At 34.4% G+C, this 27392-nt stretch overlaps 1 protein-coding gene and 1 long non-coding RNA gene across 2 annotated transcripts; one reads left to right on the top strand and one right to left on the bottom strand.

Moving 5' to 3' along the window:
* The first annotated feature begins 816 nt into the window (after nt 1–816).
* Nucleotides 817–3033, top strand: LOC120072566. Its single transcript, XR_005480533.1, has 2 exons — nt 817–1758; nt 2424–3033. It is a non-coding gene; the product is annotated as an uncharacterized LOC120072566 (long non-coding RNA).
* A 6737-nt stretch (nt 3034–9770) lies between these two features.
* On the bottom strand, nt 9771–10607 carry LOC120073430. The gene has a single exon (XM_039026280.1). The coding sequence runs from the start codon at nt 10605–10607 to the stop codon at nt 9771–9773; it is 837 nt and encodes a 278-aa protein (XP_038882208.1).
* Between the last annotated feature and the right edge of the window lie 16785 nt (nt 10608–27392).

Raw genomic sequence — 27392 nt, forward strand, 5'->3', positions numbered from 1 at the left:
CACAGACACAGAGACAAGCAACAACAGTTGCAATCTGAGGTTTGTGCAGGAGTGTCAGAACCAAAACAACAAAAGAAGATTCACCTTTTTGTATACAGGAGGAACGCGAAATGAGAAAGGGCAAAGCGTAATCTTTTTGCCTTCCAATGAAGCTGCGCAATTTCTGTTGAGCCTCTACGATGATCGGCCTTTTCTCCTTGGAGTCATGTTGGAATGCTCAAATTCCATCAACTACAGCGATAAAGACAGAAGGAGAAGGAGAAGGAGAGAGAGAGAGAGAGAGAGAGAGAGAGAGAGAGAGAGAGAGGGAGCTAATAGCAATTGCAGTGGGCAGAGAGCCTACAGAGACATATCAGTATGGAATATTGTTGCGGCAAAAGTAACGAAGGAAGGTTACTATGTTCAACGGTATGTCTTCGGTCTTTGCCTCATTCACGGACATAAAAGTATTTATGTTCCACTAAACTCCTTAACCAATCTCTACGGTTCCTAAATAGATTCATTCTTTTAAAAAAGCAAGGAATAAACTTCCTTTTGAACATTCTTAGAAAACAAAGTACAATTTTTTACAGGAAAGGATTATAACGATTCAAACCCTTCCTCCGTTATGAATTTAACAGAAAAATGCTGCTGCAGGAATTCTGTGGGGGTATTAGTCCAAAACCCCACTTAACAGAAACTGAGCCTTGTGATTCAGAATAAAAGAAAATCAATAGGTCAAAACTCTTTTTTAGTTCTTTTATTTTGAATTTTGGCTTGTGTGCACTCTTTCGAGGAAAGAAGGAAATAAACACCTACAATGAAATAGTGAGTACTATTTAATGCTGACAATAAAATTATTTAGGGTAGGAATTATAGATACAAGGATTAAAGCATTAATTAAAAATCTAGGAATTAGAGGTGTGTTTTACTTTGAACCAAATTAGTATAGAGTGCTGTGTATGGAAACAGAAACTATTGTATTGATCAATCAAATCAGAGTTTGGCCATCTTATCCACTGATTTGTCTCCTATACCAGGCAAAGTGGAGAAACTTGATTCATCTTGGTAACTTTATAGGATTTCTAGGTCTTATAGCTCTCACACGCTCTTTTCCATTGCCCTTTTACTTTTCCATTTAACCAATAATCTTTCTCTCTCTCTCTCTCTCTCTTTTTGTCTCACTCCACCCCTCTCTCTCTCTCTCCCCCATAGAATCTTGGGGTCTTTTGCCATCGCCCTCCCCACTGTGCAGAATTACATAATGCTGCAAATGAGGATCATCCCTTGGCTAATGACTTGTCACTCTAGCCAACTACGTGACCCTTGTCTTCTCTTTCAATTGCCTTTCTGTAGGGTCATTATCCTATAGAAAGTTGAGTCTTGAGATAATGGTCTGGTTTTCCATCAGCTATGCTAAAGTCTTCCACATGACATTATTTTCTCATGGTGGGGCCCTTTTCCAGTTTTGTTCTTTTTTTTAATGGGTAACCACAAGCTGGGGATAGGATTTTTTTTGGGTGGACCTCCAAATGCCACGTGTCTAGATCATAGGGTGGGGGTGATACAGAGGACTGATCCTCCCAATAAAGGCTTTTGTTGATGATGTTCAGATTGGGGGGAGGGTATGGAAGGTCCATATTCCAAATTCTCCTTTTTCAAATCTCATTTGGCTACCATTAATGCCGTTGCCATTCTCTTGCAAGATCGTTTTCCCATTTGTACAAACGCCATTTGGTCTTCTTCTACCTTTTCTGGAGATTCTCTCTGCAACAACCGGTGCCTTATCAGAACTTTCTGTCATTTTATTGCTTTCTCTTGCTCATCGAATATCTATCATCTATATTTTTGCTCTTTTGCTCTTTTCGCTGTCTTTTGTCCATTTCACTTTCTATATATTAAAAGATAGGTTAAAATTAAAATACTATTTTTGTCTATTTAGTTCCAAAACTTTAAATAGATTTTAGCATTAATAATTTGAAGTTAATACTTTTAATCAAATTTCATTAAATAGTAATAATAAGAATTGTTTTTAAATATAGAAAATGAACCAAAATATTTATAAATATAGCAAAATTTTACTATCTATCACAGATAGATAGTGAAATTAGATCACAATAGACAGTGAAATTTTGCTATCACTTATAAATATTTTCAACAGTTTTGTTATTTAAAATAAATTCCCTAATATTAACTTCCTAACAAGAAAATTCACAATATAGATAAATATCTTCTAAAATATATTAAGGGCAGACAAAGTTTTATTTTTTAATGATATGTTGAAACTACAAGAACTAAAAAAAAAAAAACAGACAAAACAAACCAAACAAAAACTGCAAAAATCAAAATGATATTGTAACTTAAAATATATTATTATTTTAAGTGTAAGTACTTTGAATTGTTATGAACCAATGATTTCTTTTCGCTTTGCATTTTTGTTTCAGGTAAACAGATGTAGAGGGTGGAGATTTTTAAGATCAGACCTCAGGGGAAGAGTAGATATCAACCTTCCAGCTTCAATAATATTTACTTTTTCAACCAGGATTTGGATAGTATTCCTCTCATCCTTAAATTTTGAAGTTAAAAATGTTAAATTAAAGCCCTAGATCTCATTGATTTTGCCTTCTAAGTTCTACCTCATAATACGATGCAAAAGAATTGGAAAAGTATAAAGAGTAAATGCATTGGCCTTGGGTTGAAGCATGCTAAATTGGTGTATAGCTTTTTTCCCAAGCTTAGGTGATAGGAAAATGACTTTTTATGTTATTGGGTAAAACTTACCTTTACTATTCGAAGCCGAAAGTGTGTTGGCTAAAACATAGAAAAAGTTCCACGTTTTAGATTTCCAATGCCACACACATCAATAGGATCTCTGCCGGATTTTCTTCAATATCTTTTCTTTCTTAGCCTTGCAGTAGCGATTATTTCTTTATTTTTATATGGGATGTGAATTTCTTTAGGGTGTAAATCAAAATGGAAATACAAGCTCGATGATAATAGTGATAAAATTCCATGTGTCTGTTTTTTACTTATATGGAGATGACCCTTTTTTTCTTTTCTTTTCTTTTTTCCCTTCTATGGACCTACGTCTTTAGACTTTTCAGACCACCTAACCTCTTTTTCTGTTTGCCTTTTGGTTTGTTTTACAGGGGATTCTGCCAGTCTCAAAATTTTGAAAAATTATAAAGAATTATTGCCATTTATATTGAGTCGTATGATCAAAAGTAATAAGTATTCCATGATTCAATAATGAAAATAAAGCGCTGATACAATTTTCTTTAAAAAAAAAAAAAATATGCTGCTAAGTTGGCAAGAAGTGGGGGTAAGATAACTTTTTTTTAGTTCAACATAGGTAGGTAAATTCAAACTTTTGAATGTCAATATGTTTCAATCGGTTGAATTATGTTCAAATTGACAAATATTACAAAATAGTGATGTAATCCTCATGGCTTGACCTAATGTAAATAGGGAGCATGATCTTGATAAATGATTAAGAGGTTATGAGTTCAATATATAGTGACAACAAGTTTTCTTGATATTCAAATATTGTGGGTTTAGACGAGTTGTTCCATGAGATTAGACGTGATGTGTATAAGTCGACCTGGATACTCATGGATTAAAAAAAACAATATAGTGATGTTGGTAGTGCTAAAATTTCGTCCTATCCATACCAAAAAAATTTACATATTGATTAATGAAAGATATTTAGTAAAATCATTCTTACTACTATTTTTTTTAACACTAGTTGTAGGATGTGAGATTGAACTTTCAACCTCTAAGGACAGAGTTTATGTTAATACTACTAAGTTAAACTCACTTGATAGATCATTCCATCACACACCATCTTTTTACCTCTTTTTTTCCTCATTTTTGCAAGTTATTATAGACGGGTGGAAGATTAAAAAGGTGGCAATTGATGTCTTCTTATGATGTTATTTTGTAGTTTTATCAATGAAACTTTAAATCACTTTGGTTATTGTTATTGATTATATGGCTGAATATATGTGACAATATTATGTAGTATGGCCTTTTATTAAGTTATAAAAACGAAAAAGAAAAAACTTTATGTGGGACCAATTGCACACTAGATGTCTACTTGAAATAGGAGGCGTCTATGACCATGTTTATGCATAGGTAGGCACTACATTGAGATATTTACTAAAAACAACCAAGATTTTATGAAATATCAACCGTTGCTAATTATGTAACTTTTATGTCCGTGGTTATAAAATAATGAAAAGTGATATTGCTCTTATATAAATACAATTTAAATATAATAACTATTTCCCTACATCTTGCAACTTGATCATTTTAATTAAATTGTAAATCCAAAAGAGTTCATAACTACATAGATTACAAAAAATAAAATAAAATATACTTACATTCATGTTTCTTCTTCGTTCATAAATCTCCTATGTGAAGGGATATAAAGTATTTTAAATTTGGTAACCATGACACTTTCAAAAAAAAAATGTTTTGGGTCTTTATTGAAGTTGAAACTCCAAAATTATTATTGATATTTTCATATATTCATGCATTCGATATTAACATGAGGGAATTAAAATTTTCTAGAGAATTTGACAAAATAGAACAAAAATATTAACAAAATATCACTACATGGACATAGTATTAACAATGAAAATTTTAAATTTATTTGGATAATTTATCGAATACTTTCATTAAGAATTGTATAAAATTAAGACATCTACATTTAAATCCTTTGAATGTGTTATGTTGTTATGAAGTTTGGAGTTTGAGTTGAGTGGGTCCCACTTTTCAATGCTAGGTATAATAGGTAACTGTTCTTATAATACTTTTATAATGTTGTAAATATTTACTTGTTTTCCTAATTGAATATAGTTCATCCATTCAACCATGCCAATACAAACTTAGTTTAGTGCTTAAAATATTTCTATATTTGCTAAAAAATATTTTTTAAAAAAACTGTGCAACTTTTACAACATTCACCCACCAATTTCCATACATAAAATGAAATTATTCTAAAACATACTATTTTCAACAAAGTTTAAGCTCACGACTTCGACTATGGAACAAATTTCTCAAAACTAAATAATAATAATAATAATAATAATAAATTTGGCTATAATTTTTTTTATACAAAGCCCACTCAATTTAATTTTATATGTATATTTTGTAATTCATTTTACGCACAATAATATTTTTTTTATTAAAAATTACTTTTAGTCCCTATATTTTTATAAAACTAACGATTTAGTCCCCAAACTTTGGTTTATAACAATTTAGTCCTTATATTTTAAATTTTACAATAATTTAATCCCTGAATTTTGTTATGTAACAATTTAGTTCTTGTACTTTAAAATTTATAACAATTTAGTCCCTATTGTATAAATTAATGATAAGATTAGATGAGATTTCATGTATAAATAAACCGTCAGATTGATTAGAGACTCAATTTTTTTTTTGCAAAATATAAAGTTTACATCATAAAATATTAAAAATTGACATCAATTTTGATGAATTTTTTTTACGTGAGGGACAAAATTGTTATGATTTTGAAAGTATAAAGACTAAATTGTTATATACTAAAGTTCAATGACCAAATCGTTATAAAAATGAAAGTACATGGACTAAATCCTTACAAACCAAAATCTAGAGACTAAACTGTTACTCTAGAAAAAGTTTAGGGATCAAAAGTGAATTTTAACCTATTTTTTTCCTGTTTTTCAAATGAAAATTTATTGTAGAAGGAAAAAGTCATACGGTCAATACAAAATTTAAGCTAGAAACTGCAACACTTGTACAAACATAACACTAACTTGATGAAGTTTAAAATGTGGGCTAAAAATGTGATAATTTTGTGAGGTTCAAATAAATTACTAGTTTTCACCAAATTGAACTTAACTCAGTGATAATTGACATGATATTTTAATCTAGAGATGGGAAGTTTGATCCCATTTCTACCATTATTGTACTAAAAAAATAATTAATTCTCATTTTTTTTTTTGTATTTTTAATAGAAAATAAAAGAAACGAAAACTAGTAAGTCATAAACATAAATTCTTTTAGGAAAAAAAATAACAAACTCATTAGAAAAAATGTTAATGGACACCAGCAAAACAAACACAAATAGAAGTTATCACTTTTATCATTGATTGAACATTTACATAAGCTTGGTGGTGGGATCAACTTAGTATTGTACTTAAAATTCATCGGATTGTTCTAAAGAATAGAAACTATCAGTTATTAATGGAATTTCTTGTTGGCTCTTTATAAAATACTCTTTAGACAAGGTCATCCAAAAATATTACAAGCTAAACTTGTGCTGATGGTATGTATAATAATGCTATGAATGACCCAATCTCGAATACTGGTTGTGACAATGTAGTCTCTATCGTGAAAATACTATTAAGACTTAAGAACTTTTTTACATATGCAAACTGATAAAATGATCCAAACTTATTTATAAATTATAAATAATAAGTTGTTATACAATCAAAATTGACTATTAAATTTTACGAAAATTTTCACAACAGAGATTAAATTGTTATAAATTTGAAAGTATGGAGACTAAATAATTACCTATTAAAATTTAAGGACTAAATTATTAAATTTTTAAAAGTATGGATTAAATTGTTACACATTAAAATTCAAGTAACAATTAGTTTAATGAATAAAAATGATTTTTAATCTATTATTAAAAAAAGAAAAAAACTTAGGGCTGTGAACTATGTAAAAGTATGGGCTTCATGGGTAACCGAGCCCAATGCAATTGAAATGGGCTTCTGATTCATTTGGGCCCGACAATCTTTGTCAGAATGCAGCCCTTTGTTCTTTCATAGTTTTCACAATCTTTGTCAATTGAACAACAAAGCTAAAAGATAGAAAGAAAAAAAAAGGTTTTGACTTTTATGAAGTGTCATTATTATATTGAAATATTTTCTTCTAGTATACAGTATGAGTCAACTACGTTAGTATCAATTAAGAACGACATGAAACTTAACACATTAAATAGTTATTTATAAATAAAAAATTATAGTTTGAACTGATTGAATGTTGTAGTACAAAAATACTAAAGATAAATTCAGTACGTCATTTGGACTAGCTAAAATAATGTCATTCCATCTCTACACTTAACTCAAAAAAGTGCTTTCTTGATTTATTTGATTAATTTGAATGGAGATTTAGAACTTTGGTTGAATTATTTGACACGCAGAACAATGAAAACCACTTTGTTATGTGAATATTATAGAGAGAGACGTTGGAAATGCACTGAAAATGGCCCAAAAAGCTTTTGAAAAACAAAGCAATAACATCATCATTATTCAACCTCAAAATTTAAATCATAAACTCCTAACACAAAAGAATAGGACTTTAAAGAGCGGCTAAGTTATACTCATCTTCTCATACCACTTCCAATCACATAGAAATATATTTTAAAGTACAAAAAAAAAAAAAAAATTGTTACATGACAAATTATGATTAAACTAATAAATTAACTATACAAAAAATACAACCATATTTTTCCAAAAGCCTTTTCTCAATTAAGTAGTATATAGTTAAGTAAGCGGACAAGAGGGTTCACTCTCAGATAAGAGGTTAGTATAAGTATTGGGAGTTGAGCAAGAGGGTCACTCTCAACCGAGGAATAGTCCAACTATGTACAAATATGATATGTTATGTTATAATGTTTAATGTGAATGCTGTTTATGTTTCCAATTAAAGCTTTCAGTTTTACTATTAGTTTTATGTATGATACTTATGTTTTAAAAGTTAATCATTTACTGGGCTTCTAGTCATGTTTTCAAAATGCTTTTCTCCCAGGTAACGGTCACTCCTCAGAAGACATCTCTACTACTGCTCTGTCATTTAAAGACAAAGGTTGAAAGAAGCTTGGTTGATGATTCTATAATTGTTAGTACATATGTGGCTGTCATACGGGGACTAGTGTTGTATGTTAAGAGGGTTAATTTCCATAGGATTCCACTAGAAAGGGAAGCTGTTTTCTCACCTTTTTCTGTCTCAAAAACAAGAAGTTGCTTTTTATTTTTTTGAATTTAAATATTTATTAATTGAAGTTACCAGTTACCAAAAGCAGCCACAAAATTGATTTGGTATTTAGTGTTGGAATGGATCCAATTGGCATTGGACCACCGCACAATTAGCTGCCCTTGTTCCCAACGGCCTCAAAACGGAGTTTTTCCATTTCTTCATTTTCCCTCCCAACTCTATCTGAATTTCAACTTCATTTTTCCCATCCTCTCAATTCAAATTTTTCTTACATCATAACCTTTTTTTCCCCTTCTAATCAAGAAAGTGACATACAATACACAATCCTCACATAATTTTGTATTCTTTTCAAGTAAATTGTACATACGTTTCAAATTTTTTAATTTTTATATATATATATACAACTACGAGTATTTATCTTATTGTCTACTCAATTTTTGTGTAACCTAAAGTTGAGACGTTGAATCTATGTTTGATATTTAGGGTCTGTTTGGATTTGCTTGAGAAAATATGTTTTTCAAAAGATCCATTTTTATTTCAATACTTTTATTAAAAACGGATTAAAATACACCTGAAGAACTATTCTGAATAGTTGCCAAACATTTTAATTTCTTCCAAAATGATTTATTTTATAAATTAAATATTGAAAATGTATTCCAAATACACTCTTAATTTGCTTATGAACTATATAAAACCTAAGTTTATGACTCATGCTTTATACTACATCACTTAAAACTAAGCATTCACAATATAAAAAAAATTATAGGAAATCTCTTCGATACGTTAGGATATAACTTAACAATTAAGATATTTTCACTTAGATAATTGTATAGAGTCCCAAAATAAAAGCTCAAAATAGATTTTGCCATACTTTTTAAACTAAGAATTTTATCATTTTACATATGTCATCATCAGTCAATATTATTAAAATATTCTTAATTTTTTTCTTTTGCTCTCGAGTTTGTTTGAGGTTTTCATGATTTTCGCCCGAGAGAGAAGGTCCAGAGCAAGAGACCTAATCTACATGCATGGTATTCCATTTTGGTAATTTTACTTGAATATGACATGCAAAAGGATAAAAATCTTAAAATTTAGAAAAAAAGTCATATCTTATTTCAATCTAATATGGTACGATTATTATTTGTTCTTCTTGCAAGTGAATATGTTTAAATCTTTACTCGTGAATCTGTGATAGGTACAAATCTAGAAACTTTCATTGAAATTGGTAAATGCTCTCATTCTAACTTTGTTATTTATAATGAGCAACAAAATAATTCCAAACTTAGAACTTCAATTATAAGTACCCAAATCTAGAGGAATATAATTTGGAATTGGAAGTTTCTAAGACAATAATCTTGAATTAAAAATTAAAACTAGTGTGATTTAGACTACAAACTTGTGCCTCTAATTTGAGCTACTCTATCATTTTGGGGAATGTACCTAAAACTAAAAACCATCCATCAATGTGATGTGATTAACATTTTACAGCCAATTTCCTCTTAAATCATGTGATGAACAGTGATTTATGCGGCGGATTTTGTCTTCTTTCTCCGTCGGTTTCCTCATTAGCTAATTAAAACCACACCATTAACAATAATCTAATTACGTATTTTTACTTCTAATTTGAAAATTAATTGTGTGCTTCAATTTCCAACAAGCCCACCTCACTCCTGACCTTCAATGAATTCTCCGGCGACCCACCGCCGGAACGGTTAAATTTACATCACTGTTCACTCAGAATTTCAACAAAATCAAACAAGGAAAAAAAAAAATAAATGAAAATCAGTGAAACCGACACAAAATCAGAGGAAGATGAAGCACTCTAATGAAACCAGAGGGTTCTCAAGTGATTCAATCTGAGAGTTGAATTTTCCATCTATGATGTTGTTTTCTTCTACTACTTTTTGACTTGTCGCCGTCGCCGCCCTATTGGGTGATGATTTACCGGACTTTCTCACTGATGGGGTCCGACTCAGGGCAGATCTAGACCCTACGCCGTCGGAACGTGCGGTGGCCGGCGATCGGGATCTCCGGATGGAATTCTCATCTGGGTCTCTCCGGGGAGGCTCTGCTCTCAATACTCGCCGCGCCATTGCCGGATTCATGTCTCTGTTATGAACCATTCTCATCGACCCAATGGCGCCGTTTCGTCGGACTGGCGACTGGTCGGATCTCCGGGTCAGTGTCCTGTTCTGAGAGATTTCTCTTTTTACCTCAAAGTCTCCGGAAATTGATTGATCCTTCGGCAATTTCACTGGCGATGATTTCAAAACCATTTGATGAATCTCTCCGCCGCCGTCCATCTGTTCGGTGGTAATAGCGGTCGAGACTGAGATACACTCGTTCGGATGGGAAATTTCATAGAATTCAGAAGGTAGTTCTGCAATTCCGTTGATGGAAATTTCACAAAGCTTCTTCTCAATCTCATTACCGACTGGTTTTAGGACTTGGTCTTCTTCCGGTGGAGAATTCTTCTTCGGCGGTGACGGCGGCGGTTTCAGAGAAGGCGTTTCAGAGAGCACTTCTTTGACGGTCTCTTCCTCCATGGAAGACGGTGGGTCTCTGCTTCCATTGTCAGAATTCCGATGGAATTTGTTAGGTGAATTGAAGGATTTCCCGGAACTAAGACAGCAGCCCATGTGTGCCGGCGGGCTTCAGAAGATCTGGGCGGCGGGGAACATTGAAATTTTCAGGGGAGGTGGAAGGAAGATTTGGAATTGAGAGTGAGAGGTCAATGAATGAATTGAATTTTAAAGGCATAATCAGTTACGGCGGATTGTACGAATTAATGTGGGAAACAAAAAAACTTTATACCTTTTATTATTATTATTTTAATTTAATGATTTAAGAACTTTATAACTAGAAGCTTTCTTAATAATTCTTTTTAAAACAATCTTTCTTACTCATTAATAAAAGAAAAAATATTTAGAAAATAAATACATAAGCAAATTATAACAAAAAAACAACAAATCGAAAGAGAATGAAATGTGGAAATAATAGAGAAATATTGCACGAAGGATCAAGTGTTTTAATTGAGTTCTATATATTATTGAAGTGGGAACAATACAAGGATTTATAGGAAAATAATAAACTACCCACTAATGCACCAACCTTAAAATTTTACCACTAACCTTGAAAATTTCTCTTAATGAGTCCACTAAACTATTATGCCACTATCCTCCTAAATAGGAGGCATTACTCTAAATATATGAGCAACTTGCTTGTTTATTCAATAAGCCAAAACATAGGGTGCTCTTCACATATCGTAGAATCTTCTTTGCTGCAATTAAATGAGCTTCACATGGTTTATCTATAAACTGAGCAACAATACCAACAAAGTAAGAAATGTCAGACCTTGTGATAGTTAAATAAATTAAACTACCAACAAGTCGTTGAAAAGGTGTTGCATCAACCAATTGTTTTCCTTATTCCTTAATCAACTTTAAGGATGGCTCCATAGGAGTAGTCATTGGTTTTGACTGATTCATGTCAAAACAATCTAATAAACTCACTACATACTATTTCTATGAGACAAAGTATCTATCTGATCTTTCAATCTCCAAGCTAAGAAAACATCTTGCTTCACCCAAGCTTTTCATTTCAAAACGAATGGACAAAGCGTCTCGAAGACTTTTATTTTCAACTTTGTCATCACCTGCTATGATCATGTCATCAATATAAAATAGCAACATTGTACATCCTGGGTTGTCTTTTTAACAAACAAACTTGAATATGCATTTGAAGATTTAAACCCAAACAATTCAAGATACTGAGCAATCTTACCATACCAAGCACGAGGAGCTTGCTTAAGACCATACAAAGCCTTCCTAAGTCGACACATAAAATTTGAAAACTCCTTAGAAACAAAATTATGAGGTTGTTCCATGAAAATGTCTCGACCCAACTCTCCATAAAGGAAAACATTCTTCACATTTAACTGCCCCCATTTCCAATATTTGCAAACAACTAATGAAATAATTGTGTGGATGGTTACCATTTTAGCAATATGAATGAATATATCTTCATAGTCTAGACCATATTGCTGTAAGAAATCACGAGCTACAAGACAAGTTTTATACCTATAAATAATACCATCAAACTTTTTCTTTAACTTGTAAACCCATTTACAAGTAACCAACTCGACATTCTTTGGCTTTGGAACAAGTTCCCACGTATCATTCTTGCTAAGAGCCAAGATTTCCTCCTTCATTACTTCTTCACATTCAAGAATTTCTTTAGCTTCATTATAAGACTAGGGTTCATCTTCACAAATATCACCCATCAAAACCAAGATACAAATGAACAATTATTTAACTGTACCTCATAATCAAATAAATAACTCGGTCATGTTCTCGGTCTAAGAGACCTACGGACAAAAACTTTAGTATCTTCATATGGCTCAACATTTTCTCCAGGATTAATACCCTTCTCATTCGATACATCATTGATAAAGAAAGGAGACATGTCAGTAATATCTTCTTTCTTTGAATTTGCATCCATTTTGTGATGAAAATTTGTCAAATACCACATCTCGAGAAACAAAACTTTTCTCATCTTTAGATCCATACGCCATCCTTTTCTGTGAGTATCGTATCCAATAAAAATACAACGTTTTGCCTTTGGGTCTAATTTAGTACATTTACTCTTTGAAACATGAACATAACAAATTGATCCAAAAATCAAAGATAACTCACATTGGGCTTCTGATGATATCGTACCTCAAAAGAAGATAGATTCGACCCCGCCCACGAAAGTAAGCGATTTATGACATGACAAATTGACTGAATAGTTACTGCTCATAACTCCCTTAGAAGATTCTTTGCATACAGCCAAGACAAACACATGGAGATAAGATGTGCTAATTTACCTTCATCAACTCTATTCTATTGTAGAGTGTCAGGACACGTCATTTGGCGCTAAATCCCATGCTTTTTGCCGTAATTCTGAAACTGGTCAGATATATATTCTTCCCCATTATCATTGCAAAGACACTTTATAGGCAACATAAATTCCTTCTCCACTTACTCCTTGAGCTGGATAAACTTACAGAAAGTCTCAATTTTAGCTTCCAAAAGATACACCCCAAGTGAAACAAGAAAAATCGTCCACAATGACTATAACATAACAACAACCAGAATAACTAGGTTTTTTAGTTGGTCCCATCAAATCAGAATGAACTAACTGCAATGCACCAGTAGATCTGTTATTTGAATTTGGGAAAGGAAGACGATATGACTTACCAAATTGACAACCAGGGAAAACAACACATTATGATGTAGTTCTTTAAAGAGAGGAACACCATCAAGAAGCTTCTTCAACAAAATTCTTTCCAACAACCGGTAACCAACATGACCCGATCAAGCATGCCAAAGTGCTGCACCATCATTCTGACCCGTCTTTTTAACATACGTATCACTTGTAGACAAAACATAGAGAGAATTTTCCTCTTTCCAGTGAACAAAACATCTCTTTAAAATTTCTTAACATTATAAATAATTTTCACATTATTTGATCTAAAAAAAAAATACTGTTGGGGTGTATGCCCTAAAGCATCGTAGTTTTATGTTAGTTAAAACAATGGTTGATTAATTTTATATTACTTGTGCAATAATCAATTAACCTAAGATCCAAGGTTATATGATGTAACTTATATATGTATGTGAAGACATATAGGTGGATAATGTTTAAGTGATAACCTAAATGTCTGTAGTATATGGATAACTTGGTTGGGTGCCTTATCCTGGTAACACTATTAATATGACCCGCTTTATAGTTGTTACAATTGTTGTAAAGTACTACAAATGATCTGATCCTAGTTATTCTTGTGGAGACATGTAACAGAGGTATCTTATACAAAAGAGTTTGTATAAAGACGGATCCACGAAATATTAAGTTTCTCTTTATAACGTCGTTTCTAGAAGAGACTTACATTTCACCAGGATGACCATATGTGACTTAACCTTATTCATGAGTGAGTTGTGAACTCCTGCCTATGAAGGCGATCCTTTGATTTGTATAGGTGAGAGTGACCAGATTCACCAACTCAATAAGCCTACCATTTTAGGGATTCGTCTGATTGAGGAGCTGAGAACACAACTACACAAGAAGAAATTTACTCCGTTCTTATAGTTAGAGTAAGAAGATGAGTTGCTCCCTTAAGAGCTAATTTTGGAGCTTGAAGAATGAGGCACCTCATGTAACGACTCGAATTTCTAAGACAGTTATGTTAGAGTATATCAACATGCAGCGGAAGTAACAAAGATCAATAAATACTCTAATTCATTAATTTTGGCAGTAATTAAAGCATGCTCATCAATCACAAGAGGGTTTGAAGCTATACCTTTGTAGAACTCCTTGAAATCTTGATTCTCGGCTGTAATCTTCTCCGAAACTTGCTGCGAACCACCTCAAGATCTTCCCCACTATTCATTTGGAGCCTTAGCATAAGTTGTGATACTCAAAATCAGCTTGAATGAAAGGAAATTTGGAGGAGAACTCACTGCTATAACCCACTTGAAGAACAACTTCTTCAACCCAAATTTTTTAGCAAAAACTCTTTGGATGCATGCATCAATTCCACTCCAATCTTCTTTATTTATTGCAGGTCTTTCATGCAAAGAAGATGGCTGCATGAGATGCATCTCATGCTTGGAGTTATTGAAGCCAAAATAAGTGGGTTTGGTGTGAGCTAGTTGAAGGTTTAATGGAAAAAAGCATATTTCCATTTTGTGTTGTTTTTCCAAATTTTCAATTTTTCCAAATGATTTCAAAAATCAATTTGATTTTAAAAATTAAAAATATTATTAATTTTGTAAAATTAATTTTCTAATAAAATTAATAAATAATTATTTAAATAATTCAATTAATTTTAATAATTTAATATCAAATATTAAATTAATTTCATACAAATCCACCTTCATATATTTAAATCATATTTAAATATAAATTCTTCTATTCCGTTTAATTCTAATTTGAACGTTTCAAATTAACTTATCATGCTACTCTAAAGCTAATCTATTTACGAGCTAGTAGGGGGACCTCGCGGACCTACAAATCATGGGCTCCAACGATCCGAGATTAATTGGCTAAACTCATTACAACAAATTAACCCTCTTTGTTAACTAATGGGTCACTCCATTAAAACCATAGTTGAACTCTCCTCACTGTAGATATATTATGTTCACTTGATATAACTATGATCTCAATCCTTCACAGGTTGTTCGTAATCACAGCTGGGTTAAGATCACCGTTTTACCCGTGTGAATACATCTCGTTCCTTAAGTTCCCACTGACCCTCTAATGAACAATTTAATTCAGAATACTTATGAATAAAGTCCTTTCTTTACCATGAGAAGGTGGGGCCCCGATTGTTCAAGACCTGGAATCAATACTTAAGAGAACAACCTGTCTTCTAACCCTAAATTGGGTAGGAGTGAATTTTATCTTGTAGGGCTATGTCCCCAACTATTCATCTGGTCTTATCCCAAGATGGAAAGCTTATTGAGTAGTGTTGTTGGACTACTCTCACCCATGTAGATCAAAGGATAACTCCAAACAAACAGGAGTTCATAGCTAGCTCAGGATTAAGATCGAAATCCTAGGTTACTTAAAATGAAATCGTCAGTTTTAATAGTAAACGGTCGTTATAAAGAAAAGTGACTATTTCGTGGTCCAGTCTATATGCAAACTCATTATATAGGATGCCTCCACTCACATGTCTTTACATGAATGATCAGTGGATCACATCATTTGTTTATATTACCTACAAAATGGGCCGCATCCAATAGTGTTACTAGGATGAGATACCCAATTTCATCCATATACTTATTAGACTATTTAGGCTATATACTATTAACTTGGTCCTGTTTATATTACCACATAAAGTTAAAGTATTCATAACATAAATTCCTTCTCCACTTACTCCTTGAACTGGATAAACTTGGAGAAAGTCTCAATTTTAGCTTCCAAAAAATTATACTCAAAGTGAAACAAGAAAAATCGTCCACAATGACTATAACATAACGACAACTAGAATAGCTAGTTTTTTTGGTTGGTCCCATCAAATCAGAATGAACTAACTGCAATGCACCAATAGATTTGTTATTTGAATTTGGGAAAGGAAGATGATGTGACTTACCAAATTGACAACTAGGGAAAACCACACATTATGATGTAGTTCTTTAAAGAGAGGAACACCATCAAGAAGCTTCTTCAACGAAATTCTTTCCAACAACTGGTAATCAACATGACCCAATTGAGCATGCCAAAGTGTTGCACCATCATTCTGACCCGTCTTTTCAACATAGGCATCACTTGTAGACAAAACATAGAGAGAATTTTCCTCTTTCCAATTAACAAAACATCACCTTAAAATTTCTTAACATTATAAATAATTTTCACATCATTTGATAAAAAAAGAATATACTGTTGAGGTGTATGCCCTAAAGCATCATAGTTTTATGTTAGTTAAAACAATGGTTGATTGATTTTATATTACTTGTGCAATAATCAATTAACCTAAGATCCAAGGTTATATGATGTAACTTATATATGTATGTGAAGACATATAGGTGGATAATGTTTAAGTGATAACCTAAATGTCTGTAGTATATGGATAACTTGGTTGGGTGCCTTATCCTGGTAACACTACTAATATGACCCGCTTTGTAGTTGTTACAATTGTTGTAAAGTACTACAAATGATCTGATCCTAGTTATTCTTGTGGAGACATGTAACAGAGGTATCTTATACAAAAGAGTTTGTATAAAGACGGGACCACGAAATATTAAGTTTCTCTTTATAACGTCGTTTCTAGAAGAGACTTACATTTCACAAGATGACCATAAGTGACTTAATCTTAATCTTGAGTGAGTTGTGAACTCCTGTCTATAATCCTTTGATTTGTATAGGTAAGAATGACCAGATTCACCGACTCAATAAGCCTACCATTTTAGGGGTTCGTCTGATTGAGGAGTTGAGAACACAACTACATAAGAAGGAATTCACTCCGTCCCTATAGTTAAGGTAAGAAGATAAGTTGCTCCCTTAAGGGCTCATTCCGAGGCTTGAAGAATGAGGCACCTCATGTAATGACTCATCTTTCTAAGATAGTTAATAGGGCCTTTACTGCATGCATGCATAAATGTTTACATTGAAAATAAGAAAATTAAACCGCTTTAATAAATAAAGAATTAAATCAAATCTCAACTCAAGATTTCAAGCCATTTGAATCGAAGTGCCCCTTAAAACAAAAGTTTAAAAAAATAAAAGAAAATATTATTTGAAAGAAAATCTCTAACACCTAGACTTGGTCAAGACAAAGTTCATGAAAGAAAACTGTAAAACGTGAGAGGACATATGAACTCAAATGCAGAAGCGTTTCCTATTCCCATTGGCATTGTCATAGATTCCTCTTGTCATCGCTCGAGTATCCTTACCCTAACTTGAAAAACATGTAAATATAAAGGATGAGTATAAAATACTCAGTAAATGATCCCATTATCAGGATAAGGCTATGCATTCACATGTAGTGAATGCTTGGGCTGATGGGTCAAGCAAATTATAACAGATTCTGAATGGAAAACCAAGAAGATAACCTATCTTGCCTTGACTTGCATGTCTATTGGCCTAATGCTCACCATTAAGACATAGACAAACATGAAAGTGAACCTGTTGATTCACGAAATCGTAATATGTAAATGAACCTATCGGCTCATGCACGTCTAGTGGCCTGAAGGCACATCGTCAAAACATGCAACTGGACCCGTCGGTCTCCAGAGATAAAACATGTGTCGAGGCGAGACAGTAGGCCACCCTTGCTGGTCTAATCATGCATTACATACATAAATTTCATTACTGATCCCACAACACAGATCATAACATAACATGGAAGTTCAATCATGCTCATACTACCATAACTTTCGTGCAACAAGTGTATCACATAGTAAAAATCATGCTTCTAAAGTCCAATAAATAACTTGATAAATGTAAACTAGGGCGCCTGGTGTCACAATCGCTCTTTCGAAAGCTTCCTTTAGCGATTGTGCGGCACTTGTTCCCGCTCACAAACAAGTCAGCCAACTCGAATACGGACTGCCGGTGGCACACCGAATGCCTCTCGCAACCTCCACCCCCGTTTTAGGGAAAACGGTTTTAGAAAACGGGTTTGGAGAAAAGGTTTTCGTAAGAAGTTTTTGTGAGTGTGAGTAAAGAAAGAAAGATTGTAGTAGACTAGAAAGTAATAAGCAACAACAACAGCTTTATAGAGTACTACTTCGGGTATGAGGAAGTGATGGTTAGTCTTATCCCCATATAGTGCATTTTGAACAAAAAGCCAACTGGCGCCCTTACATATGCAAAAGGGCGAGTGGTCACTTACAATGAAAATGTAAAGAAAGCAAGCTAACTAAGCTAATACAATACAAGATATGAAAGTATGCTAGAAGGGGGTTGGATTGAGCATGCGGCCATGGGCAACAAGCCCTGGACAAGCATGACCGTGACACCTGGCATGAAAGCGCCGGTAATAATACCACTTACCTCATATTGGTTACAAAAATGGTTCATGTAAATAATCTCCTTAAAGCTTTTGGGTAAACTTGAATCAACCCAAGGTTGTGGCTTTGTCCAAAAATTAGTTCCAAAACCCAGTATAATTGGCCAACTTGAACATCAATTAAAACTAAAACTTAATAGCTTAATTCTCCAGAACTACTCTTAATCCAAAAAATTATCAACAAACAACTTACCCAAAATTTACCACACTTTAACAATTTTCTGTCGACAAGAGTGATCTCTACTTTGATGAACGACGTCCCTAAAACTCCTAAAACTTGAAGCTAAACTCCCACCAAAAAGAGGTAAACAAATTTAACCCAAAACCAAATGGGTAAATTAAACTCCTCAATATCAAAGAAAACAAATCTTACATAAAATTTTTCAAGATTCCGGCAAAAACCAAGGTAGAGGCGGCACTAATCTTGGATGGCGGCAACCGTCAGGTTTGGAAGAGGGCAGCGATAAACGGCGTCTGAAAGGCTAACAGATCATCAACATCGGCTCTGGATGATGTGGAAATTGATGGTTGGAGACTCGTGTGCGAAGGTGATAACCGGTCTGGGCGGCGCTGAGTCTCTTGAACGCCGAACAGAGAAGTCGGTCTGGGTCATCGGGCCTTCATGACGGTGTTGATGGAGGTCAGAGGTCGGCGGCGACTGCGTGAGTAGGCTGACGGCTAGGGCTTCTGATGTTGAAAGAAGAGAAAAACGAGGAGGAGGGGTTGGGAGGTCAGGTGCGCGAGTGTTAATGGGAGAGGAGAGGGGGAAAAAAAAGAGAAAACTTTAATTTCTTTTATTTTTCTTTCTTTCTTTCCTAATTTCTCTTTTCCTTTTCCTTAAAACTCACAAATAAACCTTAATCCAAATCACCTATTTATAGCAGCTTAAACCATTACCTTTCCTTATAAAAAATCCAAAAATCCAAATTCTTTTTGGTTTAAAAAAAAATACTAATCAATTATCAATTAATCGATTTAATTCAATAATTTTAAGTCAATTTTTCAAATTAAATTAAAATTGAAACAATTTGACATAAATCCTAAATTTTTCTTTAATAAAATTTAAATTTCAAAATGCTTCGCTGAGCAAATAATAAAATTGAATCATCATTTTACAGTAATTTAATTTAACCTCCAAAATTCAAAATATTCTAAAATATTACAAAATGAATTTAAATTACAAACAAATTTGGGATATCACAATCTTCCCTCCTCAAAGAACTTTCATCCTAAAAAAATTCATAACTAAAAAAGCTCGGGGTACTGGGCTCTCATCTCAACCTCTCTCTCCCATGTATCATCCTCGAACTGGTGATTTTGCCATAAAACCTTCACAAGTGCTATAACCCTGTTGTGTAAAGTCTTCACCTATCTAGCGAGAATTCGAACAGGTCTCTCCTTATAACTTAAGTTCTCATTCAACTGCAATGGCTCATAATCTACTACATGAGATTGATATGTTACATACTTTCTTAACATTTAGACATCAAAAACATTATGAATTGTAGAGAGATACGGTGGCATTACTAACCGATAAGCCACAGGGCCAATTCGCTCTAAGATCTTGAAAGGCCCAATAAACCGTAGACTTAGCTTCCATTTTCTTCCAAACCTCAGAACACCTTTCATGGGTGCCACCTTCAAGAACACTTTGTCACCAGTTTCGAACTCTAAGTCTTTACACCAAACATCAGTGTAACTTTTCTGTCTGCTCTGAGCTGTTTGCATATGTGCTCTGATCTTCTATATTGCCTCATTTGTGGTCTGTACTAGCTCAAGTCCTGGAAACTTTCATTTACCAACCTCATCTCAGCATACGGTCGACCTGCAACCCTTCCCATAAAGAGCCTCAAATGGTGACATACCGTTGGTAGCCTCATAACTATTATTATAGGCGAACTCCATCAAATGCAGGTGAGAGTCCCAACTCCCTTAAAACTCTAACGCACAAGCGCCAACAGATCCTTCAGTGTCTAGTTTAAACGTTTTGTCTGACCATCAGCTTGTGGGTGAAAGGCTATACTAAAATCCAATCGAGTACCCAATACTGACTGGAACTTCCAAAAACTAGATGTAAAGCGAGGGTCGCTGTCTGACATAATGGACACAGGTACTTCATGCAACCTCACCACCTCTTTCATGTATATCTATGCCCACTTACTCACCGAAAAAGTAAAATTCCCTAAAATGAAATGTACTAGCTTAGTGAGTTTGTCTACTACAACCAAAATCATATTAAAGCCCTTTGTTGTTTAGGGCAACCCCACTATGAAGTCCATAGACACATTTTCCCACTTCCATTTTGGTATGCTTAAGGGTTGCAACAAGCATGCTGGCTTTTGCCTCGGGGCTTTCACTTATTGACACACTAAGCACCTACTGATGAACTCGACTATCTCTCTTTCATGCCATTCCACCAGTAAAAATGCTTCAAGTCCTGGTACATCTTGGTACTGTCGGGATGTATCGAAAATGAGGAACTATGAGTTTCCAACGATAGATCGTTTTTGAGGTCAGTGCCTGCAGGTACGCATAAGCGTCCCTGATAAAGAAAACCATTATCTGTGGACACGGAGAACTTACCACCCTTTCCTGACTCCACCTTTCGAACTTTTTCAACTAGGTAAGGATCACTCTATTAAGCATCAATAATTCTCTATCTCAAACTCGGTTGCACCGATAACTGTGCCAACTGTGCAATGACTTCCCCCCACTACTACTGCAATCTCAACCTGTTTAAGGTCCTTGCATAATTGAGTTTGTCTAGTAATAAGGGCTGCTGAATGGGCTACCTTCCTACTTAAAGCATCAACCACTACATTTGCCTTTCCTGGGTAGTACAAAATCTCACAATCATAATCTTTCACCAACTCTAACCACCTAGGCTACCCCTATTTAACTCTTTCTGAGTGAAGAAGTATTTTAAACTCTTATGATCGGTGAAAATCTGTATCTTCTCTCCATATAAATAATGCCTTCAAAACTTTAAGGCAAAAACCACTGCTGCCAATTCAAAATTATGTGTGGGATAGTTCCGTTCATGGTTCTTAAACTAATGAGAGGCATAAGCAACTACTTTATCCTTCTGCATCAACACGCACCCTAATCTTTTCTTGGAGGCGTCACTGTAAATAACAAAATCACTTGATCTGTCTGGCACTATAAGAACTGAAGCTGAAACCAACTTCTGTTTGAGATCTTGAAATCTGCCTTCATAAGCCTTACTCCAAATAAAGGAAGCTCCTTTTCTAGTCAACCAAGTCAACGAAGTGGCTACGCAAGAAAAATCATTCACAAATCGATGATAGTAGCCCGCCAACCCCAAGAAACTGCACACTTCACTAACTATGGTGGGGTGTGGCCAACTCACAATTGCCTCAATCTTTGCAGGGTTAACAGATACTCCTTCCTTTAACACACATGCCCTATAAAGGACACCTACCTTAACCAAAACTCACATTTGAAAACTTAGCATATAACTTATTCGCCCTCAAAGTCTCCAAAACTTTTTGTAAATGCTCCTTGTGTTTTGTCTCTATCTTGGAGTAAACCAAAATGTCATCTATGAAAACTATCACACAAGTGTCAAGAAATTCCTTGAACACCCTATTCATTAGGTCCATAAATACTGCAGAAGCATTTGTCAAACCAAACGATATCACGATGAACTCATAATATCCATACCTTGAACGAAAAGTTGTCTTGGGTATGTCACTGTTCTTTATCCTCAACTGATGATACCCTGACAGAAGATCAATCTCGGAAAACACTGTAGCTTCCTGCAACTGGTCGAACAAGTCATCAATCCTAGGGAGTTGATACTTATTTTTTATTCACTTTATTCAAATCCCTATAGTCGATGCAAAGACGCAACGATCCATCTTTCTTTTTCACAAAAAGTACTGGTGCATTCCACAGTGACACACTATGGTGGATGAAACCCTTATCCAACAACACTTGAATCTCAATCTTAATCTCCTTTAACTCTGCTGGAGCCATTCTGTACGGAGCTTTCAAGATAGGAGTTGTTCTTGGCTCCAACTCGATAGAAAAATTTATCTCTTAATATGGTGGCAAACCTGGGAGATCTTCTGGAAAAACATCTGGGTAGTCTCTTACTATTGGCTTTGAAGTCAAGAAGACCTCAGCCTCTCTAGTGTCAACAACACTGGCCAAGATACTCCAGGTACCTTGCTTGAGTAACCTAATGGCTTTCATAGCTGAAATTACTTTGGGCAAGACCAGGGTCCTAGCCTCTTTAAACTTAAAGCCAGCTTTCGTAGGAGGGTAAAAAATCACCTCCTTCCGGGAGCAATCTATACTGGCATGATTAGCAGCTAGCCAATCCATGCCCAATATCACATCAAAATCACGTCTGTCCAAGACAATTAAAGTCACCTCTAGTGTACGATTCACTACTTCAATCTAACATGCTTTTATCTTTTCTTTCGCTAACATAATTTCTCCAGACGGAGTAAATATTGATAATACATAGCGCAAAGGCTCTAACTCTAACATGGTATGCTTAACAAATATTGACGATATAAATGAATGTGATGATCCAGAACCAAACATTACCAATGCATAGTGTCCTAAGATTGGGAGCGTACCTGTCACAACTATGCTTGACTTCTTGGCCTCTTGTTGGGTGGTTGTGTATACGTATAACGACCCGACTTCTTAGGACTCAAGCTAGGCCGTTACTAAATGCATTCATGTATGGAAGTTAAAACGACATCCTTTTTATAGTGAAATAAATACTAAATAAATAAGGTAACTTAAAATATTTTCATTAAATTCAAATATTAAAATCAAATGATAGGGTACCCATAAGTCATAAATGAAAATAAATAAGTCTGAAAAAAAATCTCAAAGATAAATTTCAAATGTCAAGTCTAGAAGTTAAAACATAAAAGAAATCTAAATATCATGAGTGGAAGCATAAAACTGGTCCTAGTGGCTCGATCACGGATTTCTCTTGTCAATCGCTGGTGCATCTCTACCCTTACCTGAAACAACAACATGAGAAAGGATGAGTATAAAATATTCAGTAAGTAACCCCACTACTAGGGTCAGGCTAGGCATCTATGTCTTCTAGATTCCTACCTCTAGTGGAACATATAAATTGCTTTAGTCCTCATGGGACACATACATACTTGAAAAATCGATTTCTATCCTACTGTAGTTAAGTATGCCCACTATCTCTAGTAAGTCCCGTAGGACCCACAACCTCTGGTGAATCCCGAAGGAAACACAACATCTAGTGGGCATCTAACTAATCAGTAAGGACACTATCACAATCTCAACATCACAAGTATCACAACATTGTTTTATAACATACATATACACCTCAACATCATGGCTCTACAACATGCATATATACCTCAATGTCCTCATATCAAATACAACCTCATGGAATCAAGTATCATCTCATGCTAGCATGCAAGTATCTACGTGCACAAATAAATCTTTTAGATCATCATACAAGAACATACATCGGTCATACTATACTATCCATCTATCATGTTATCGTTCTGTCATAATATTCATCTATCATGCTAGCATATATCTAGTGCCTAGCCTGTGGGCAGTTCCAGTAGTAAGATTACTTACCTCGATACTAGATTCAGATATTGATCCAAGTGACAATCTTCAATAATCAATGTTTGAATTCAATTCCCCAACGAAGCCTGAGCAGCAACCACTCTCAAGATTCCAATTTCCAAAATCTTTCTTCAATCAGACCCTGCTTCCAACTTTTAATCCTTTTCACCTTTAAAATTTTCAATTCACAAAGAATTTGACTAACATTTAGTTTCAAATTAAATTTGTGTAACATAACCCCATTCCAAAATGAAATTAATTCTTGACATTAATTTCAAACTAAATTTGTGCGACATAACCCCATTTCAAAACGAAATTAATTCTTGACATTAATTTCAAATTAAATTTGTGTGACATAATCCCCTTCTAAAATGAAATTAATTTTTGACATTAATTTCAAATTTAATTTGTGTGACATTAAAAGTCCAATTTCCATAACTTCCCTCCGATTAAACCATTAAATTGAAACACCCCTTTCTTAGCAATTAAATCATAATAATTATATTTTAAAAAATTTAAATTCCAAAAATGCCCTTTAATACCAGAAAATATTTAAATTACATTAAGAACAAAATTCGGGGTGTTACATTACGCGACCTTACTAATGCTCAGGTCTGCTCGAATTCCTTTGTTCATGGCCTACAAACTGGTTTTCGCAACCTGGTGTGTTTCTATTAAGGCATTTATCAATTGTGTGCCTCTCTTGCTTGCAATGAAAATAGACCCCAGAGCCCGCCAAACATCGTCCCCAGTGACGTCTTCCACAAGAGTTACATATTGGTTGACTTCTCTCTACCATTCTCGACTCGGGCCTATTGTTTAAAGTGTCGAAATGGCCTGACTGAGTTCTGGCTCTTCTAATGGGAATGAGGCTCGAAAGCCTTCTAATCTGCCTTCCTCTTCTGACCTGAGGAAGATCCTACACCAGATGCCCTTGAGTGCTCGTCCCTTGACTGAGAGTCCATCTTAGTCGCCAAGCGAAGTGCTTTAACGTGAGTGGTCGGTTTAAAGGCTTGCACAATACCTCATATACTGTTTTTTAAACCTTACATGAACCTCTCTGCTCTCATAGCCTCTGTAGCAACTAATTCTGGAGCAAAATGGGATAGGGTGTCAAACTCATGGTCATACTCCTCCAAGACATATGCCCCTGTCTTAGATCTAAGAACTTCTTATGCTTATTATACCTCAAGTTGGCAGAGAAGTACTTTGCATAGAAGCGCTCCTTGAACTGCTCCCATGTCACGGGTTCCCTTCTTGCACCTAACATCCTTTCCACTAACTGCCACCAAATTTGTGCTTTCTTAGTGAGCATGAAGACGACACACTACACTTTCTGATCTTCTGGGCATTCCTTATAATGGAAAATTGTTTCAATAGTCAACAACCATAACTCTGTAATCTTAGGGTCCTTTAATGACTCGTTGAAGGTGCTGGGGTTGTACTTCCTAAAATCCTACAAGTGTTTGGCCTCCACTGAAAAGTCTAACACGCTCTGGTTCTGAGTTGAGTTCTGGATCTGAACTTGCGGCATTTGAACCTGCATCGATGGTAACTATGGGGACTGGGCAAACTGGGTCATTCACTCGTCTTGCATGTCTTTCATTTTACTCACTACTGTTGATGTCACTGCTTCCCCTATAGCTACTGCCCAATCAGTGAACTCTTTTGGGATGATTGGGGGTGTTTGTGTCTGTGGGGGCGTAGCCATGTGTTAGGCTCGACTTTGTGACTAGGTTCTCTACCACCTTGACCCCGAGAGGCCTCTAGGCAACAAGGGATCATCTGGTATTGAAGGATCCTAAACTTGTGAATCTTGAATTTTTGGATCCTCATCATGTGGATCTTGATCTTGAACTGGATCTTGAACCTGAACTGTCAGATTTTGCCCTTCGGGATCACGCCCCCTTCTGATAATTCTGTCACTGCCTCTTCCATTAACACGTACCATTTACTAGCAATTGTTCGTAACTAACCTTTAACAACTTTATTTACCAGTAAAACATGCCAAATACGATCATAAATACTGCATAATCTTGTGCATATTATCCTAAATAATATTCTTAAGGGACGTACCTGGAGACAACGAAGAATCCGTTAATGGCCAAAGGAAAAACCTGGACTTACATAGTAAGTCAGTCTACAAAACCTAAAACATGGGCTCTGATACCAACTGTAACGACCCAACTTTCTAAGATAGCTAATAAGGTCGTTACTGCATGCATGCATAAATGTTTATGAAATTGTAACATGCAAATAAACCCATTGGCTCACGCACGTCTAGTGGCCTGAAGGCACACCGTCAAAACATGCAACTAGACCCGTCGGTCCCCTGAGATAAAACGTGATCTAATCATGCATTACATATATAAATTTCATTATTGATCCCACAACACAGATCATAACATAACATGGAAATTCAATCATGCTCATACTACCTATAACTGTCATGCAACAAGTGTATCACATAATCAAAATCATGCTTCTAAAGTCCAATAAATAACTTGATAAATCTAATCTAGGGCGCCTAGCATGAAGGCATCGGTAATAATACCACTTATCTCAAATTGGTTAAAAAAATGGTCCACGTAAATAATCTCCCTAAAGCTTTTGAGTAAACTTGAATCAGCCCAAGGTTACGACTTGGTCCAAAATCAGTTCCAAAACCCAATTTAATTGGCCAACCTGAACATCAATTAAAACCAAAACTTAATAGCTTAATTCTCCAGAACTACTCATAATTAAAAAAAAATCAACCAACAACTTACCCAAAACTTACCACATTTCAACAAATTTTCGTCGAAAAGATTGGTCTCTACTTTGATGAACGACGTCCCTAAACTCCCAAATCTTGAAGCTAAACTCCCAACCAAAGAGAGGTTAACAAATTTAACCCAAAACGAAATGGGTAAATTAAACTCCTCAATACCAAAGAAAACAAATCTTACACAAAAATTTTCAATGAAGACTGATGGGAATCAAATTAATTTTGGTGTGATTTGAATTGTTCAAATTAATTAAAAGTAATTAATTTTAAAAGATATAGTTAAATAATGTATATTGATACATTATATAATATAATGTATGTTGATACATTTTTTATGAGAGAAATAAATATTTAAATATGACTCAAATATTAATTATATGAATATGATTCATATAAAAACTAAATGTTAAAATTTAATGTGAATATGATTCATATTAAATTTATATATTTTTATGAAAGAAATAAATACATGAATATGATTCAAATATTAATTATATG

Source organism: Benincasa hispida, chromosome 3, assembly GCF_009727055.1.
Source record: "Benincasa hispida cultivar B227 chromosome 3, ASM972705v1, whole genome shotgun sequence".
NCBI lineage: Eukaryota > Viridiplantae > Streptophyta > Magnoliopsida > Cucurbitales > Cucurbitaceae > Benincasa > Benincasa hispida.